Raw genomic sequence first — 19,619 nt, 5'->3', positions numbered from 1 at the left:
CATAATAAGATAATAACACACATTGCTCAACCTTTCGACTTGTATTATTACTTTTTTAATAATGTCAAAACAGTAACTTTTGCATTATGATAATTTTGACTTCTTTTAATAGAAAATTTTCAACCTACTGGTATCTTAATTGAAAAGGAAATATATTTTTGGAGTATCATTTACAATTAAAAAATTTATGTATGTTTTCATTTAAAGTAAGTTGTTGAGATGGAGAAAGAAGAACACTCAGCTAATTTAGTTTAGCTACTTTGAAATTTACTAAACTCTTTGAACGTAAATACATCCTGAGTGAATCATTATAGGATGTTATAATTTATACAAAGTTCCATCTGATTTACTGGCATTCAAAGATTCCCTATTATTGCAAATGGGACCATTTATGGTAGATTCTATTTTTTTGTTTATGAAGTGAAATTGTTACGATTGTTATTACATCCTAAATATTGACATGTAAAGATAAAAATAGGATAAAATGTCAAAACATCAACAAATGGTCCTCATGGCCGGCTACAGTTTTAACATTTTTTCAATAAGCGTATATTTAAAAAAAAGTGTAATAGAGATAAAAAAGAAAATGAAAGCCTTTTCTTATTCAAAACTGTGTATAACTACTATTACTAACATTTATGTAAGATTAATATTTGTCATTATGGAGTAAAATGGTTGCCCCATTAAAGAATTCATGCAGTAATCGAGGCCCATGGAGGTCATATTGAAAATGAATAGGCTATGGCCATCAATACTATAAAATGAAACCAAAAAAATCAAATCAAAAGCATGTGCTCAATATCCAGATGTGTTCATAGTTTGATTCAATTGTAGTGCAGGACAATTTACAATATATATTTTATTATTTTACAATATATATTTTTTTATTAGAATATTTCTAACGAAAACTTGTTAGTAATTAGGAATTATATAAAGATTGTTATTTATGTAACACATCTTCAATAATAAACAAAGCAATTTATGTGCATGTATGTATACTGTATACAAGTTGAAACTTTTACAAGAAGACAAACTACAAGTTGTAAAACTTATATAAGTATTTTTAATAATAATGAATATACAGCATGAGCTGAATAATATGATATTCTGAAAATAACTTTTTAATTTTCTAACAAGATGTGGAAATCTTTGGAGTCTCTTTCTTTTCACTCCAAGCATATAGACAATATTTATTTTTATGAGCTTAGATATTTAAAAAAATAGAGAATTTAAAAAAAAAAGTCATATAGTTCATTGTCACTACACCTCCATATTAGAAGGATGTTTTTTTTTAATTTATGAGCATCAAAATGAAAAATGTATAATAAATCTCACAAGTATTGTAAACGTTGGACTGGTAATTGTCTAAATTCCAATGTAGACATATTGCATACACAAGTAATTAAAGGGTTGTCCAGAATTGAAATATTGTAAATTTTCATGTCATTCAATTGAGAGTATTGTGCGTAGATATTACCCGCTTCTTAAATATTGTGATTATATTTTTTAAATAAAATAATACAATTTAGGCACTTATAAATAGTAGAAGTTGTTATTTAAATTTTTCACCTTTTTGTATCAAATGATTATCTCCTTAAATCATCTCAATGAAAAGTTATTTAAAACAAATGAAAAAAAACCCGCAAAATACAGAACGTGACTTTCATGCGTTGGAGAAGGGAGTATCGTGCCAACGCCACGGAAAATAAATATTGGTAAGAAATGTTTTGACATAATATTTTATAAAAGTTTAAATAAATGGAATTTAGCTCGTGATTATTTTCTTTCTTTTAATTTCTTCAATTTCTTATATACCAAAAAGGATTATTTTCATGATTTGTAATTATCATTTTTTTAACAAAAATAATTCCAGAACCAATTATTGTTGATAAATAAAAATGTTGTCATCAGATTTAATACCATTCTAGCATTTTAAATTTGTGCAATTTGTCCAAATCAGATAATTGGAACTGGAATTTTAAGACCTTTGCAAAATCACCAATAACTAATCATTGGCTAAGTGGATTTTTTGGAGGAGTAACGGTCAGAATAGATTTATGTCTTATGGATCCTTCACTATTGTCATTACCATTGTTGGTTGATTTTGTGGAGTACGATATCATAATTCTACTCTCCCTCTTTGCCAAACACTCCATCATAAATAGAGTTAAAGACTCAAAAACAAACAATCCGGAATTGAAAAAAGGTTTCATAGACAGCAATAGTACGCTCAATAAATCCTGAGAGTACTCCCACCATATTGAAAATGAGCAGCACTCATTTTTTTGCTAGTTTAAATTTATTTGAATTTGACGACTCTTTAGGATTGCAATCAAATTCATTATATTGGAACTTCAAATTTTAGTTGTTACTATTTGTGACAGCTATACATCATTTCAAACATATGCTTTTATTGCATTATGCATTTTGTATAAAATAAGTAATCCTCTAAAACCTTTGAATGGAAAGTAAAGTAAATAGAAACAAAGAAACATAGCAAATATCGTAGTATTAAAATACCCAAGTACGTTTTTTCAAGAATGGGGAATGTCACCCATTTTATTATATTTTCAAAACTGTTTAAAAAAAACTTTTTATTTGTACTATCATTAAAAAACAACATAAGACTTTTTTAATTTAAAAAAAAAATTTAATTGTCTTTTAGAAAAAATAAATTATGTTGTATACCCTGTGGATAGTTTTATCAAAATTACTTTAGGAATTTCCTCTTTTTAAAACTCAATTTGTACTTGGAGTAAATTTGTTTATAAATATTACAAAAAATAATATTTTAATTTAATTAAAATTTATATGGGGACATAAAATAAACAGAAATAATTTTAATCAACTTAGCATTATCTAAAATATATATATAAGTATATAAAACGTTTTACTAATTGAATAGACGTCTCTGTATAATTGAATGAGTAAAATATTTTTATAGTCAAAATACTCTCTTGCCTTTTTAAAATGTATCAGTTTCATTCTGGAAAAAATGAAAAACTTTTACAGCTTTACCTTCAATTATATTTCTGCAAATGAGTGAAATATACATTCTTTTGATTTTCGATACTCACAACCCTTCTTTATTTTTACCTATAATTAGTGATTAAAAATACAAGACAATGTACCCGGCACAATGTCGGGTACTTTTGTTCGAATAAATTACAGCGATGATGTTTTATTCGATTACCACCATCATGTCATTTTAAAAACAAAAAGAAAAGACAAGTACAATATAAATAAAATGATGACTACAACTTAACATAAGGTTTAACAAGGAGCATGAGTAGTTAAGGCAGAGTAAGTTTACGTTCTAGAGACTAAACTACTACTGGGCTCATCCCCAGTAATGCATAATATATGGTAATGTAAATCCTGTTATTTTTTTAGCTGGTCTGTTGTTTTTTTTTAGAATTGGTTATCTGAAGAATGAATTTAGATTTCTTTAACAGTTGTCATTATTATTTAATTCCAGATACGTGAACATCCTTTCCTTATGTAGATTCAATTATATTCAATACCTGATTGAACATTCGTGTGTGCTCATACAAAATGGTGTGTTAAGAATTTTGGAAATTCCAATCTCCCTTTCTTTCGGAGTTATAATTGTAAAGCCTTATTAGATACAGAGAAGAATTTGGGATAAATATCGGAGTGACTTTTGCCAATGTCTTTGTTTATTTCCCTCCTTCCTAGTTACAGCTGATTGTAGCTGATCTCCTTCAAAACATTCTTCAAATTGTCAGTGTTACCATAATTTTTTCGTTTTTTCTTTTAACATGCCCATTATACACAGGGTTTACATCACTGATGATAAATATGTCTAGGTGAAAGGTACAAATAAAAGAAAAAGAAAAATTAACGTGATCACCCTGACAATTTGAAGAATGCATGGTAGGAGAGCAGCTTAGCTGTCATAGCGTTTTATTGGTTCAGCTCTAAAGCATATGTTAGAGGAAATGAATAAAGACAAATCCCATTCTTTATATTGCAATAATTACGGCAGGAATTACTCCAATGCCGGTCTTTAACTCTACTCCGAGTTTTACAAAGACTAACTCTTATAATTCCGGAGCAAAACTTCATTGTAAATATTCGTCCTTCATGAGCAACTGCAATAGTTATTACATTATACTTAGATGTTCTGTCTTCAAGAATTAAATAATAATGACAACAGCATTGGTAAACAAAAAAAACCTGTTTCGATATCAAAATAGAAAAGTTGCACATACATTTTAAAATTTTTTTATACATTTCTACTCATCATTTCATATTCAAGCTGTTATAGTTATTCCATCGTTCTTGAGAAGATAAAATACAAGTATTGTGCAGCCACATGTGATTTTGCTCAAAAAAAAGGAGAGAAACCTTACAGATTTTTTTGGGAGTTTTCTTTTATATAATTTAATCAAAGTGTGTCTGTTCGTAGACATCTAAAAAATCTGGGCAATACAGGATATTAATGCTAGTAAGGCAGAAAATGATTTTACTTGCATTACGTATTTTTGAGACAGTGTAATGTATAAATATATTTTCATTTGTTGAAAGAATAAAATATTTGATTTTCGTGTGTGATGTATTTGAAAATGTATGAAGATTAATATTTTTAAATGTTTTAACTGAAATTATAAACATTTAAGGAATCTAATCATATATCATTTAACGAAGGTATTTGTATATTTATGCAAGAAATACTTCTAAAATAGCTCGGGTTCTTCACATAGAAATTTAATTTTTGTGCATTTGTAAGCCTTTTTCGCAAAAAAAAAAAAGATATTTTCAAATTTAATTTTTAGTATATTGATGATGTTTAAACGATAAAAGTTCATTCTTCAGCTACGAATAATTCTTATTTAAGTTTTTTATATGATTATCACTTTGAAACAAATTCATGAATTGAAAACGCTAACCGACGAAAACCTCCATTTGTTAATGATATTTTAGTCGTAATACCAATAAAGGCGCATTAAAGTCTTGGAACGACATTTATTTAGCCTTTTTTTTTTTTAATTACACTTTTATAGTTTTAATTCACTGCCTTATTTTGACATGAACAAACTATATAAATGTTAAATAAAAATAGGATCAATTTATAAAAATATTTTAATATGAAAAATTAATAAATTATTATGTTATCTTGATTATAATTCTTAAAAAATGACTCAAATTATATCAAAATCAAGTCAAACGAGGGATCTTATTTGGAAGGTAATATTTTTTAAATTGTTTTATATTATAAATAAAGTTAAAGAATGCATTGATATTGCAAATTAAAAAAATTTATTCCCAAAAATAGTCGATTTTGATTCTATTATTAATTTTAATATGGAATATTTAAGAATTAATTATTGCAATTTCTTTTAAAAAAGTTAAAAAATTCGTCATATTTAAGTTTATTAGATTACTCTACATATATTTAATAAATACATTTGATTATATTTTAAATAAAGTAAATCTCCTTCCTTGTAAAATATTAATTATTTATTTAAATGAATCAAACATAATATAATTTTGGAAAGTTATGGCACGGAAGCTTACATTGAGTTTCTATTAAATATTCAAAAAAATATAAGGATGCAAAATAAAAAATAAATAAAAATCAACTTTTTTTTACAGCAAATCCTTCAAAATTGTTATATACGGTTGATTCTAACCTATAGTTTTAGATATACAAACTTGATATTATCTTGTGGTACACATTTTTTTTTTCAGTTTTTAATGAGTAAAATTTAAAACGAAACGTTTTTGTGAGAACATTTTATTTAAGATAATCATCTGAAAGTAGTGTTCGATAATTTATTTTTTTGAAATTTATAAACAGTTAGCTCAAATAATTGCCTCACATCGATGCAAAAATCCCTTGCAGACCTTGACCATGTAGACAGACTGGAGCTTAGACCACACTCTTCTTGAAGGAAGACTCTAGAGACTAGACAGAGTGTACACTCCTGTGAGAAGTAGCACACACCTTCTTCTCTAGACGACCCTCAATAGAGTAACCCCAGGGGTCCACGTCTGTAGAGGAGGGCTGCCATATGCTGAGGTCTAAGAATTTCGATGTAGGCGTCTGCATTGAGTTGCTCATTCCTCTTGACAAAAATTTTAGAGTAGACCATGCGTGTGCAAGTCACTGGATTTTTTGTTCTATAGATATGTCTCACTGAAGCCTGGACATTGTCTAGATGTTCGGTTGTAATGTAGCTGCTGTTCTATTTATTCACAGTGGCATCAATAGTGATTTTTTTAAGATTAGAAATTTACAAAAGTTTGCCCAAACTTTTGTTGGCCTTAAGAAAATTTAGAATCTTCTTAGCTAATTCCATTCATCTCAGCTTGTCTTGTTGTTCTTCTCTGAAAATTAGCATTAAAAATAAGAAAATGTGTCCCATTTGTACCACTAGATAAAATCAACCCTGCCATAAAAAGCAATTAAAAAAATATATTAGTTTTCAAGAGACACCCTTCAATATAATTGACATTTTATATGATAAAACACATTTTAAATAACATCCTTCTTCAAAAATGAATGATGTAAAATTTTAAATTTTCTATTTAACTTTTTTTTTCACTATGTCAACTATTTTTGAAAAAGGAATGTAAAGAATAAGTTGAATATCACGTCATAGTGAGTCTCTCAAGAAATTTAATTGTAAAGAGTTTTAATTGTTTTATGCAATGGAAGGACCACCAAGCAATTAAAAAACTACCTTGCCACTTCACAAAGCATTTATAGTATTTCCTTGCCCATGGTTTTTAACCTCCTTGGTTTATATGCTATAGCCTTAATTAACCCTAGGATGCCGGGTTTTTAACTTGTTTGGTGGTCCTGCTTTTGCATAAAAACAAGTTTTGGGCCGAGGTATTATGATTCTGTTAGTAAATCACAAGAAATTTTTACAATTACAATTTTACATAATGTGTATTTTCTCCCATGCAATATTTTATCCAATGACAATTTTCTCCAGGGCGATTTTCTGTTCCTGTTTTTTCAATTTGGAAACTATTATACTTCATTCCAACATAAAAAATGTAAATGTTATTGACCATACATGAATAATCATATATTTTTCAATATATATATATCACTACTACGCAAAGTTAAATAAAACAATTAAAAGGTACATGTTTGAAGAAGGAAATTGTTACTCATAGAAGTAGGCCTCTTAACAAGAGGACCATAGCAACCCCTCTATTGAAGGATTTGCAATTATCAAATAGGTAAGGTGTCCATATTTTAATGTCAAGATCAATTTAGTGTAGATTTTGAAGGAGAGGGTAAATATTTTGAAATTAGTAAAATCTAGATTCATTTTAAATATCTTACATTTTTTAATAGTAAATAAATGATGTTGATCATTCTTGAATATTTTTAAATTGACTTTTTTTTATATTTATGGATTATTATTAGATGAGTATCGGTTGTATAGTAATTAGGGTAACCAACCGTTTTCTTTTGTATCAACATGTTCTCTTTTTCTTGAAAGTCGACTTAACCAATAAAATATAGGTGACATTATGAATATATTTAAAAATTCTCCGGGTGCCTTGGCCTGGTTGTAAAAAGAGAATATGTCCACGCAAATAAGGACGGCTGGTCCCATTACATATTGTATAATTCTATTAAATTACACTTAATTTACACATTCATAAAGGAGTAGCTGACCTTGTAGAAGAATGAACAATTTTTTATTTTATTATTTTACATCAGATTATCTTTTTTGGAAAAACATCAAAAATACAAATCTGACGAGAAAATTTGAATATATTAGTTCCTTTTGTCTTTAAAAAAAATACAAAAATATTAAATCACTTTTTTTATTAAGTTTAGTTATATTTGTCGTGAAATAGAATAAAGTAAAAAAAAACTTTTATTCTAAACTTTTTATAAAAGAAAACATACTTTTAAATTAAAATAAAACATTTTATATAATATGTATACATATATAATATGTATTTGGAGAACCTTGCTATTAAATTCAAGCATTAATTTCGTGTGGGGGAAATATTACAAATCCTTCACACGTTATTTAAATTAATGCATTAAAACGATCATTTTATTGGAGTAAGTGCAACAAAAAATAATAACAATAATAATGTTGATTAAATGTACTTTTAGGGTATTTAATCAGTTTTGTCAAACTGTTTTTTTATAAAGAGGGATTTGTTGTAGTTTTTTTTGTAACAAATTGCTGTTAACATTCAAAATAATTAATACATGAATTAGTATCTAAATAACAATTACTGAAAAATTTGAGTATTTATTTGTATATTTTCAGATGAAAGAATATATTTTCAATTAATTTTACCCAAAAATTCATAATTATCATCTTCATTTATCAATAATTGTACATGGATTGTTTTTTTGGTTTTTTTAATTCCAAAACGTGATTTGATTCACAATACAAAATGTTATTATTACACAAATCGTGCACTACCATTGAAACCAACTTTGAATCCATTGAGATTCTGTTTGAAGTTATAATAATTGAGATTTTCTGCTTATTCAAGAGGTTAGGTGACTAATAAAATAGATTTCTCTTGTTTTACATTCTTAGTCAGTTGTCGAGATGGATGAACACGATCAATCATCAAGTTGTGCCCTATTGAAATAGTTTGAACGCTAATAACTTCAAGATTATTTATGTCACCTCATCACCTATCAATAAAAAAGTCCAAATTCGTACAATTGAACTATATCGTGTAATTGGAACTAGCTGCGGTACTGTTTATGGAAGCGTAAATGGTTGCTATCGTTTTTACTTCATAAATTCATAAAAATGCAAATTTTACCATGCAAGAGTTAAAATAAGATAAAATGTCAGAAATATGTATCATACAGTTTTGAAATTTTGTACATATAGAGTAAACCAAATGGTCCATTAAAATCTGAGCACTTTGAATTCTAATCTTTAAGTTATAATTAATAAATTGAAAATAGAATTTCAACAAAATTAATATTAGAAATATAAGTGTGTCTGAACTCTCTTAATCATTAATGCCATCCTTAGCAGCAATCATGGCTTCTATGCGACGGGGAAAGGCCGGGCACCTGCTTCAGATGTAGTCCTCTGTCATGGCGTCTCTATGCTGTCTAAGAGTGATTTTGAGGGTCTTAGTTTTTGGATGAAGGTAACTCCATGCCTTCCCCCGGCATGTACCCATAAGGTGTCATCGAAAGGGTAGGTTGTAAGGCCATAAGGAGGCCCAAAGTTTTTAAAAAAGAGTTCAAAAGAGTCTTGCAACAGGGGACATGGGTTTAATTCATTGCTGGTATGAAAAGTGGTCTCTCGACCCTCACAATGCTCTTTCCACCCACTTTTTGATAGCTGTCTGGACAATCTGGTGTGAACTCCGAAATATCTTTCAATTACCCATATAGACTTGAGTTAATTGTATGAACTGTATTTATTTTGTGCTTCCTACACAAGTTCGGCCTTTTTGATAGAACCCTTCTTCATTTCCAACTTTTTGGACAAAGAGGGCGTAGACAGTGGTTCTGGAGACACCCTATTTTTTGGAGTGCGGGAATGGAAATTCGTCGATCACTTTCAAGTGTCATTTTCTCGACTTTTATGTAAGTTAAACCTCCGATTTGTTTTGCTTTGTAACTAATTGCAGTTACTTTAATACATCAAAATGTGATTTTTTTAAATTACACAATCTTAATTAATTATTGAAATAGTAAGTGTTCAGATTTTAATGGACCACCTGGTATTCCTTCTAAAAAATTAAACACAATGAAAATGGATAGCTTAGCCTGATAATTCAGGTTTTTTCTTCAAAATTGTATATACTCGAATAATTTAATAATAGCAAAACCATAATTTTACTGTAAAGTTATTATTCTGGAACTCTAGGACCGTATATGCAAAATAGTCACAATGTTTTTTTCAGGATATGGATTAAGTATAAGTTTGTTCGAATTGTAGTACACGACCCTGTATCCTGCATCGTTATACAATGCATAAATCGTATAAACTTTGTTTAAGTATATTTTAATTGAGAAATAATATTTTCAATTCAGACATGAAGTTTGAGTCTTAATAATAATATTTTATATTAACTCCATAAGTTTTAGCAAAATAGAGAGATAATAGAAATTTTTGTAATTTCAAAATTAATTAAAAAAATATATTGTATTAAAATTTCAAAAATTGTCTTTATTTTATTTCAACAAAAATAACGAAAGTTTTTCTTTAATAATTTTTCTACGTAATTAACTCAAATTAGTTTTGATATCTATACTTTATACTTAGTGACGATTTCTATTCATTTAAAAGCTAATGATAAAGTTATTTGGAATAAGGGTTTTCTTATTATTTACATCGTTATTCCCAAAATAGATGAGCATTCATTTCAATTATGCTTTTTACGCTTACCACAATTTAGACAATATTCCCATCCCTAAACATTCAATTAACATGTTTATTGGTTCTGAAAGGTGCCCATTTGCAATTTTTAGATAAAGACGCCTGTAAGGCAAAAATAAATATTAAAGTCGTCTATAGTAAATTTAAGGATCTTCTTTCCCCCCCCCCCTTAAAATAATAATTATTAAATATTTATGCAGCTTATTTTAAAAAGGGTATTTGTTATTAATTTAAAAGTATTGTGTCCAATATCTCTCGCACCTTTGCCTTTTGCTTTACAAAATACCCATCCCTACTATTTGACACTTTACTACTGATGATTCAATAAATAACTTATGAATTACTTTTTTGTGTTAGCTATTGTCTGTCATTCTTTATAATTTTGAATCTTATAGAGCCATCATTTTCTGATGATAATTTCAATTAATTAATTAATCTTACTAATTGCATTTAAGACACATTTAAATTTTAATATTTATAATTTTTTTTAAATATTTTATATTTAAAAACTCAGAGAATATTTAATTCTATTATTAATCTCATGTAAAATTATCAAATAAAATATGGTATGGTTTATTCTGTTTGAAGGAGTCTTATTTTGTTCATTTAGTTGGCTACTCTTTTCTTATCAATTCTGTGATAACGTTCATAGACTTTAAAAAAATAATTAATGTATTTGATTTTTAAAATTTTCCTAGCACATGATATATTTTCCATTTAATCCAAAATGATATATTCTTTAAATAAGGAGTAGTTGAGTTAATTTTTTATTCTGATTTTCTGGGAGTAAATTTATTAGATGTTAAATACTGGGAAATTATTAGTTTGTATTGAAATTAGTAAAGCAGAATATTTACTTGAAACAAACCTAATTATTTTTTTGCTGATATTTCTAATATTTGTTCCTTGTTTTTCTATGAAAGATACAAAAGTATATATCTAAAACATAGATTCTTCTTAATTGGATATTATTTACAGCAACATGAGCTTATTTTTTTATGTTTGTTGAGAGGAACGGAAAAATATCAAGTTTAACCATTTAGAGAAAGGAATCAATTCCAAAACATGTTAGTAATAAAAAATTATAGACTTAATCTTATATTTTTCAACATTTTGGCATGAGGAACACATTAATTGAGAGAAACACAGAAAAATAATGTTTTTTTCTTGACTAAAATTTATGTAGTATTCTTTATCATTTTTTTTTCCTTGGCTGTCTCATTTCCTTTCTCAAATTTTATCTGACAATGCAATTACCTGTTCTAATACAAATTTAGTATACGGAGTAGGGACCCAAAGTTTTGAGTAGCATTTAGTTGCAATTTTATCCCAATTATTTTTAATTATTTGGTTTTGTTACACATTAAACGAGAGTATAAACAAAAATAAGCAAGTTTAGTTTTTTCCCCATTTCTCTAAGTGTAAAAATGTCGGAGGAAGGCAACATGTGTGCAATCTCCTCAACACCAGTTTAGGTACCAAAAAAATCTTCAGAGACGGTTGGAATCACTATCCAGACTGTTAGAAACAATATGTGCAACTTCTACCTGTCTCTATACGTCCCTCTTCAAGTCGTAAACTCATCCCCTGGATTCTGCAGTTTTGACGTGTCTTGGAAAATACAGTTTCATATACATATTATCCAAATTTAGATATACTCTGAGCTGTCACCATGGCAGTGTGATACACTATATATGCAGCCTTCATCTTCAAAAGCTGCCAATCTGTTCCCCGAAGTATGGAGGCTTTTATTAAAATATGAAGGAATACATATTGCCTAAAATAGATAGTGTTTAAAAATATCAAAAAATGGTTTTGAGATGTCTATTCTTGATTCTATAAAAATCTTCTTTTTTTTTCTTTCTATGTTTTGTATCCCCACTCTCTGTAGGGAGATTTTATTTTGAACAAAATTTGTTAAATAACTGCTGATTTTTAATTGTAAAGAAAGTTGTCATCCCTCAATTCATTTAAGTAAATATCCAACACATGTCTCTGAAAATGTATGTACATCACAAAGAAAATGACATGCAATATAAAAAGATTATATGGTTCAGTGATTATATCGATCTAAAAAATCATCAATAGATGTTTCATAAATCCTTTTTTCTGTACTTTTCGTTTTTATAAAGATTATATCTTCCAGATAGAAAGAAGAAACATGCTAACGATTATGTTCTTAAAGATGATTTAAATTTTATCCATTAAAAGTTTTTGAAATAATTATAAATGAAAAAATATTGAGTGTGTATACTTGTCCTATAAATAATAATTTAGTTTAATTATTTACCTCATCCGCTACAAACATTTGTATTAGTAAAAGATTTCCATTTCGAAGAAGAAAATGATTAAATAGTTGTTAAAATACCTATAAAGGTATTACATCAAAAACTCAAATTAATATAATTTATTAGGAGTCATGCACTATTACTACAGAAGTAAGATTTTTTTTTAATAATAATTTAACAATTTCCTTCTATTAGTTAAAACTCGTATTTATCAACTTATATAAGCAAGGCGTGTAATTTCATACATGCATTCATAAAGAGGCACGTATTTCCACTTCTCTGTTAATTATATGATGACATGATATCGTATCGCAAAACCTTATGATATCGATATTTTTGACAGCCTAATTAATTACATTTGTATAAATATTTATATTGAACAGTTTATAAGGCATCGTGTACAATATTTTATCTGACCTTTTTTGTATTTAATGACAGCATATACTTTCCTTAACTACAACCAACAACCTATTCTCAGGACCGATTCATATACTTTTTAACATTTATAATACACATTTTTTTAAACTTCCTTGTTAAAGGTTTTTTTTTTCATGAGACTTTATAAATGCTTAATTGGATCTAGATCTGAAAACGTTACCATTCATTATTTAAAAAAAAAAATGATACAATTTACGACTTGTATCATAGACCACCGCCATTAAACAATTTCCAGTTTCATGAAATTTCCGTAAACAGTTTCATTTTCTTGTCTGAAACGCTCTTTGCTATTTATTTCTGTATTGGTAGGGAGATTGACATACTTCTATGAGGTCATTTACTAGTTGGCCTTGTATGGCAGTATCTTTATCTTTAAGAAATGAAACAAGCATGGCATTTGCAAATGACACTTCAAGTAGCCAAAATTGATTGTCACAATAGAAGAATAGTCAATTAATAGATTTTAAATGAAAGTCAATATCAAGGCCAATATAACTCTTTCAAATAAAATGTATACAAAATTATTCAAATTACTGACTCTAATTCGTAACATCATAAATACTTAATGGAAAGACAATAAAGTTGAACAACATCTTAACATCATTGATAACCTATTAGTATCTATATTATCTCATAAATGTACATGATATATGTATAGAGTTTTTGTGTATATTGATAAAAGTTGCACACATATCTGTAGAATTATCTTAAAGCATTAAAAAACACATTCATCATACATAAAAGTAGACGCTTCTCACAATTAAACTGTTTTTCCAAAGGAAATCTTCTTATCGAACATTGTAAAATTATGCATCAGATTTGATAAAATACATTGCACCAATGTCCGTTTGACATAAAAAGGATCTAAAAATTATATTTCTTCAATATAAACAGCACATAAATGAATGATATTATCTAAAGTATGTTTTATACTTTTTTGTTTGTTTATTTTATTGTATTGTTTTGTTATAATTACTTATGTTTTTTTTAACCAATTTACTTAATTTATATTACGAATGATGAGGTTGTATGTGAAGATATTAATTTTAATTTATATTGTTAGACCATGTTTTTGTATGATCGAAAATATTTTATTATAAATAAAACTTTGCTGAAAGGAAAAAAAAACAAAGTAGGTATTTATTATTTGACAAAAAATATATCTAGAATTTGATTTGTAAACATGGAGAAATAATTTTAGCTTAATGACCTCAACTAAATTGCATTTACGTATGAAATTCGAGAAAAAGAACCTAGGCATGAAAACAAATCTGCTGTCAACAAATAAGACGCAACATTATATGCTACAGATTCACAGTACTTGTGATGACGATAATGAATTCAATGAATTAAATACAAATATAATAAGAGTAATTTTTGACATTTCAGTTGAAAATTACTAACTCTCAAGTATTAGATATAAGGCACATTATACACCCGTCCAAAAATTTTTGGTCTTTGATTGATTTGCTGAGTTCCTGATGTTTTTAATTCAAAAAATGAAAATAACTTTTACAGCCGACAATTTATTAAATTTTTTATAGAGAATAAGATTTTATATACTATCAATAAACCTGGATTGCTTAATAAATATACAAAAAAATCTTTCAAATAACAAACTTTAAATGATTTTGAAATTTTTATTTATTTTTAAGTGCTCGTTGATTTGTTGCTGGAGGTCGTGCACGGTTGTAGGCGATGTCGAACAGACAAACTGTGCCTTCTAAAGGTACATGATAATTTATCCAAAAATCCTGCGTGTGACTCTCCCTTTGATATGAGCTCTCCTACACGTAGCTACCCAATACTTGATACAATAAAGGTAATGAAGTGATAAGTCATATTATATGACTTCAGCGTAATTTCTTTGATCAAAATACAAATACTCCAGACATACATATATCTTATTTTTAACTAGCTAGATGGTTCTTAAATTGAATGAATGTTTATAAGTTTTTTGTTGCGAAAGAACAGATGTTTTACTCAATTTCGTCAAATTGTATCAGCTCTCTGAATGCTCCTCAAATTATAACTCATGTTCTCATAATGAAAATTTAAATTGAAGGAAGCCAGATGCTAATATAAATACCCATTGCAAAACTTTGTTTTGTTATTCATGATGAAGTTTTAAGTATTTACTTTATCACATGTTTTATCTTTATAGTTGTTGTAATCAAATATGAGGTATTTTGTAGAAATTCAAAGAAAAGGTCAATTTTTGGGAATTTTTTTGTACTTATGAGGCATTTTTTTCAATTCAGTCACAGATTTTAGAAGTAGTTTAATTTTTAAATCTTGAAATGTTTCCCACCAACTTTATGTATGCTTTTATATTTTATTTATATCTGTCAAGACGAAAAATAGCAAACAATCAAGTAAATGTTCGACAAAAATATTACTCAAAATGAAGACTTTATATACCACAATACCAGACATTTTGAGTTATACAAGTTATTCCTTATTTATTTGTCGGCGTAAAGCAATAAAAACACACCATGTTAATAAGGGAAAAAAAATTAAATTTTGTCGACTAGTGTCATTAAAAAACCTTGGTACCATCACTTTTAAATAAATAAATATATGTAGTGTGGTGTCAACTATCAGTTTTTATTTATTTTGTCAAGAGCTGTCCTATTTTAGAACTGATCCTTCCGACTATAGGACCTTTGAACTTTCAATAATATAACTGACGACAAAAAGAAGAAAAAATTCGAATGACGTCACAAAGGAATACAATTTATGAGCTGTAGGACTGTACTGAACCGGAACAAGACTGAAATGAATGGGACTGCGGTCTTCAGTACTAAACAAGGGGATGTTACAACACTAAATATAAGTACTTATTTTGTAAAAGTAAACTCGATAGTATGATCCCAAAACTCCCTTTAAAAGACATAATCGAATCTTCATCAAAATAAACGAGAAAAAAGATATAATTATAATTTATATATGATGTTAATTGACAAAAATATATATTTATATCAATTGAATAGTTTATAGGACAGAGCATGCTTGAACAAATATGAAGGCCGAAGGGTAAAAAATGTATACCTTACACAAAACTCTTTTCTATTTTAGTTCATTTAGTTATTCAAGATACAAACTTTCATGCTCTATTAAGCATTTTCATATATTTCCATCCAACATAATTAGAAATAGATTTATTTTTTCTATATATTTCCTAGTCCATACATATTTCCTGCTGTGTTTAATTACATGTATGAATTATTCAAAGAAAAAATACCTTATACTTATGGGTAACAGCTGGTTTTAATGAGTTATTCAAGGGATAACGCTAATGATATTCAGAATAGTAGTTTTGCTATTTGTAAATTGTAATTTAAGCCATAAAACATGAAAATGATGTTTAAAATTTTGAATTGCAGTAGAAGATTAAATCCTTTTTTAAATTGGGGTTTTAGAGTTTAATTTTGGATCAGAACAATATTTCGAAATGAAATAACATCATAATTAAATACTAAATAGAATTAAATAATAAATGAAATAACAGTTTGTAAAAAACATTCCAACATTCATATTTAAGAAGTAATTTTGAATACAGTTTAATCATAAAAAAATAAAGTAAAGTGATCTTATTTGGAAGTTTTTTTTTAGACTCAATTACAGTATATTTAAAACTAAAGAATACACTTATAATACAGCTTTAAAAAATTCCCTGCCCAAAAAAGTTGCGTATTGATAGATTTTTTCAATTTAACTTATAATTTTTATAGAATTTAAAAATAATATGCAGTTTAAGATTGTGTGGAACTGTGTAGAAATTAAATATAATTACGCCAATTTTTTGAATGCTTGTAATAAGTTATTAATACTAACACCAATTTAAAAATGTTGAATATCCAATGTATTTTATGGTATCTATTGATTAGATATAAGTCATCTATTTGACTTATTTTCTGTGCTTTTCTTGCATATTTAATTTTGTTACATAGTTTACATGTTTATTATCACTATCCACACTACTGATTGCATTTTCTTTTTTAGACATGTCTGAAGAAAACGAAATCTTACATTCGAATGCCTCATCCACGATCATCAAAGATTCTTTCCAGGATCGTCAATGTTTCGAAAATGGCACAGTTCTTCTTTCCATACCATCAAATTCGGATCACAATCTAACTCTGCGTAACGCATCAGGTGTACATCCCCTCGGATCATGTTGGTATGAGGGTTATTGCTACTACATAAACTGTTCTACATGGAATGGACCACCCGAGTTAACGGTGCCTATATATGGTTATATTATGCCCATCATTCTTGCTGTTACTTTTCTATCAAATATACTTATTATCATTGTTCTGAGTAAGAAACAAATGAAATCTCCTACGAATCTCGTATTGATGAGTATGGCCATATCAGATTTGCTCACAGTCATTTTTCCAGCTCCATGGTAAGGAAACATTAATTAATGGAGGTTGATATTTGAACACTGAGTTATTTTATTTGTCATTACAGGTACCTTTATATTTATACCATGGGCAATGTGGAAACATTTAACAATAAAGAAACAGGCTACGCATATGAGACAATGTTAGAAACAATGCCTCAGATTTTTCACACTGCATCAATTTGGCTCACTCTTGCATTGGCTTTACAAAGATACATATATGTTTGTCATGCATCTATAGCGCGAGTATGGTGCACTTTGGAAAAAACCAAAAAGGCTATTGCAGGAATATTTTTTGTTGCGTTTCTTCATCAAACTACCAGGTAAGGATTGAAATCACAAGCATACCTATGTATTTGATACATCATCAATTGAAATTATGTAATTTTTATTAAATCATATAATTCATATATTAAATTAACATCAAATGCAAAAAAAAATCATAATAAAATAAATGATCAAAAATGGAAAAAATATGAGTAGAATTCTTAAAAATGTCACGTTCGACGAGCAGAACACGTTTTGTAGTTACAACCAGAAAAGAGGAAAATAACTCCCAGGATTTGTTGCAGAGTGATAAATCTAGGAAATCCTTATTAGGCTCATAGTAGAATTGAAGATGAACATCTGGTTAATGACCTTTCTTGATACAGAGTAGGAATTGTGTTTTTTTCTTTGATGTCATAGCTGTTTGTCATGACAGAAAAGCTACATGACCTCCTCCTTCGTTCAAATCGTCAAAATCCCCATATTGATCCTTGGATTATTTTTTTAGCGGATATTTTCAACAACTTCTATATAAGGTTGACAATGAAATCACTTTTTGTAAAATAGTAAAATATTTAGTGTTCAAATGTATTCCGACTGATAAAAAACAGGATTTTGTTTTAATATTATCCGTATACTACCCATTAAAGCTTGTTTGTAAAATTAACAAATTGATTTAAGTTAAACTACTATCAGAAAGTTTTTAAAATGTTTTTGATAATCCTTTTTTACGTGTCTAAAACAATGATGAAAATAATAAAAGGAAGTGTAGCATTTTCCCTATCTGTCTATTCATCTGTGCATCACAACCAATGAATTACTACACATGCCTAGAAAAATTTGCAAATACGTTTTTTTTACTTATATTTAGAAAAAAAGTGACCATTTTGATGACATTAACCTTGATAACCTTTTTGTATGAAGACCATCATTAAAGCGTTTCAAAATTTGCAAATTTGCAGAGCTTTTTCATTTTGCATGAAGGCAACATATAATGGAAATAACTATTGGGACTGTTATCCAAGATTTTTAGGACGACACATACCCTCCGGAAGTTTCATGACTTAAGAGATTCAAAGAAAATGGGCAATCAATCATTAAAACGAAGTATGAATACGAAATTGGAGATAAAGAGGCGGCTGGGCTTTTTGAAAACATACGACAATACAACATTGGCTGTGCTAACGAACGTCTCGAAAATACATTTCCAAGAAACAATAATAAGGAATTCTTAGAGTTAGTCGTAATATTTCTTGGTGCTACTCTCCTAAGTGAGAAGTTAAGTTTATAATACCTGGTACAATGAATGCATCCTGCCCATTAGCTATCAAAAGTCTTATACGTATATAGTTTTAAAATCTGGATGTTTAAATCTGAATTTAAATTAACTCCTAGAGAAGAACAAGGATTGCAAGATATAAGTGTTTTTATAGTAAAAAATATATATATATATAAGTTGTGATCAATACATCTAAGTCCTTAAACACTCCAAACAACTACCTAAATTTAATGAAGGCATTAATAAAATACTCAACTATTAATAAGCAAATTTCCAAATCAACTTAGCTCTTTAAAAATAAATTACAGAGAACAATAACAGTTCTATGGAAAAGATGTACATGAAAATTTAGAAGTCTTTGTCACGGATAAGACAATAAACTTTATTAAAATTACGGAACTTCCTTTTAGATTTTTAGAAGCTGATCCTGCATCATGGAATGATGCGGATGATTTCAAACAGGCATTATATATAATTAGGCTTCTAAATGTTGTTATTGATCTTCACAAAAGGGGAAATAAGCTCAGACAAAAACATAGTGGCTTTTTAACGAACGACGAATCACA

At 27.8% G+C, this 19,619-nt stretch overlaps 1 protein-coding gene across 6 annotated transcripts in view; it reads left to right on the top strand.

Moving 5' to 3' along the window:
- The window catches only part of SPR (Sex peptide receptor), a 261,194-nt gene that overhangs the window by 117,463 nt on the left and 124,112 nt on the right, over positions 1–19,619 (top strand). For 5 of the 6 annotated variants that reach the window (XM_071889929.1, XM_071889931.1, XM_040717068.2 and 2 more), the window contains 2 exons: positions 17,105–17,510; positions 17,576–17,830. In XM_071889929.1, coding sequence (XP_071746030.1) covers positions 17,107–17,510; positions 17,576–17,830 — 659 coding nt within the window. In that variant the 5' untranslated portion in view covers positions 17,105–17,106. Of the gene's footprint in view, positions 1–14,754; positions 14,922–17,104; positions 17,511–17,575; positions 17,831–19,619 lie in introns of all 6 variants that reach the window. The other variant, XM_071889928.1, reaches the window with a different exon arrangement.

The sequence above is a fragment of the Lepeophtheirus salmonis genome, chromosome 7 (assembly GCF_016086655.4).
Source record: "Lepeophtheirus salmonis chromosome 7, UVic_Lsal_1.4, whole genome shotgun sequence".
Lineage (NCBI taxonomy): Eukaryota > Metazoa > Arthropoda > Copepoda > Siphonostomatoida > Caligidae > Lepeophtheirus > Lepeophtheirus salmonis.
The sequence above is the reverse complement of the archived record's forward strand: the minus strand, read 5'-3'. Positions and strand labels throughout refer to the sequence as shown.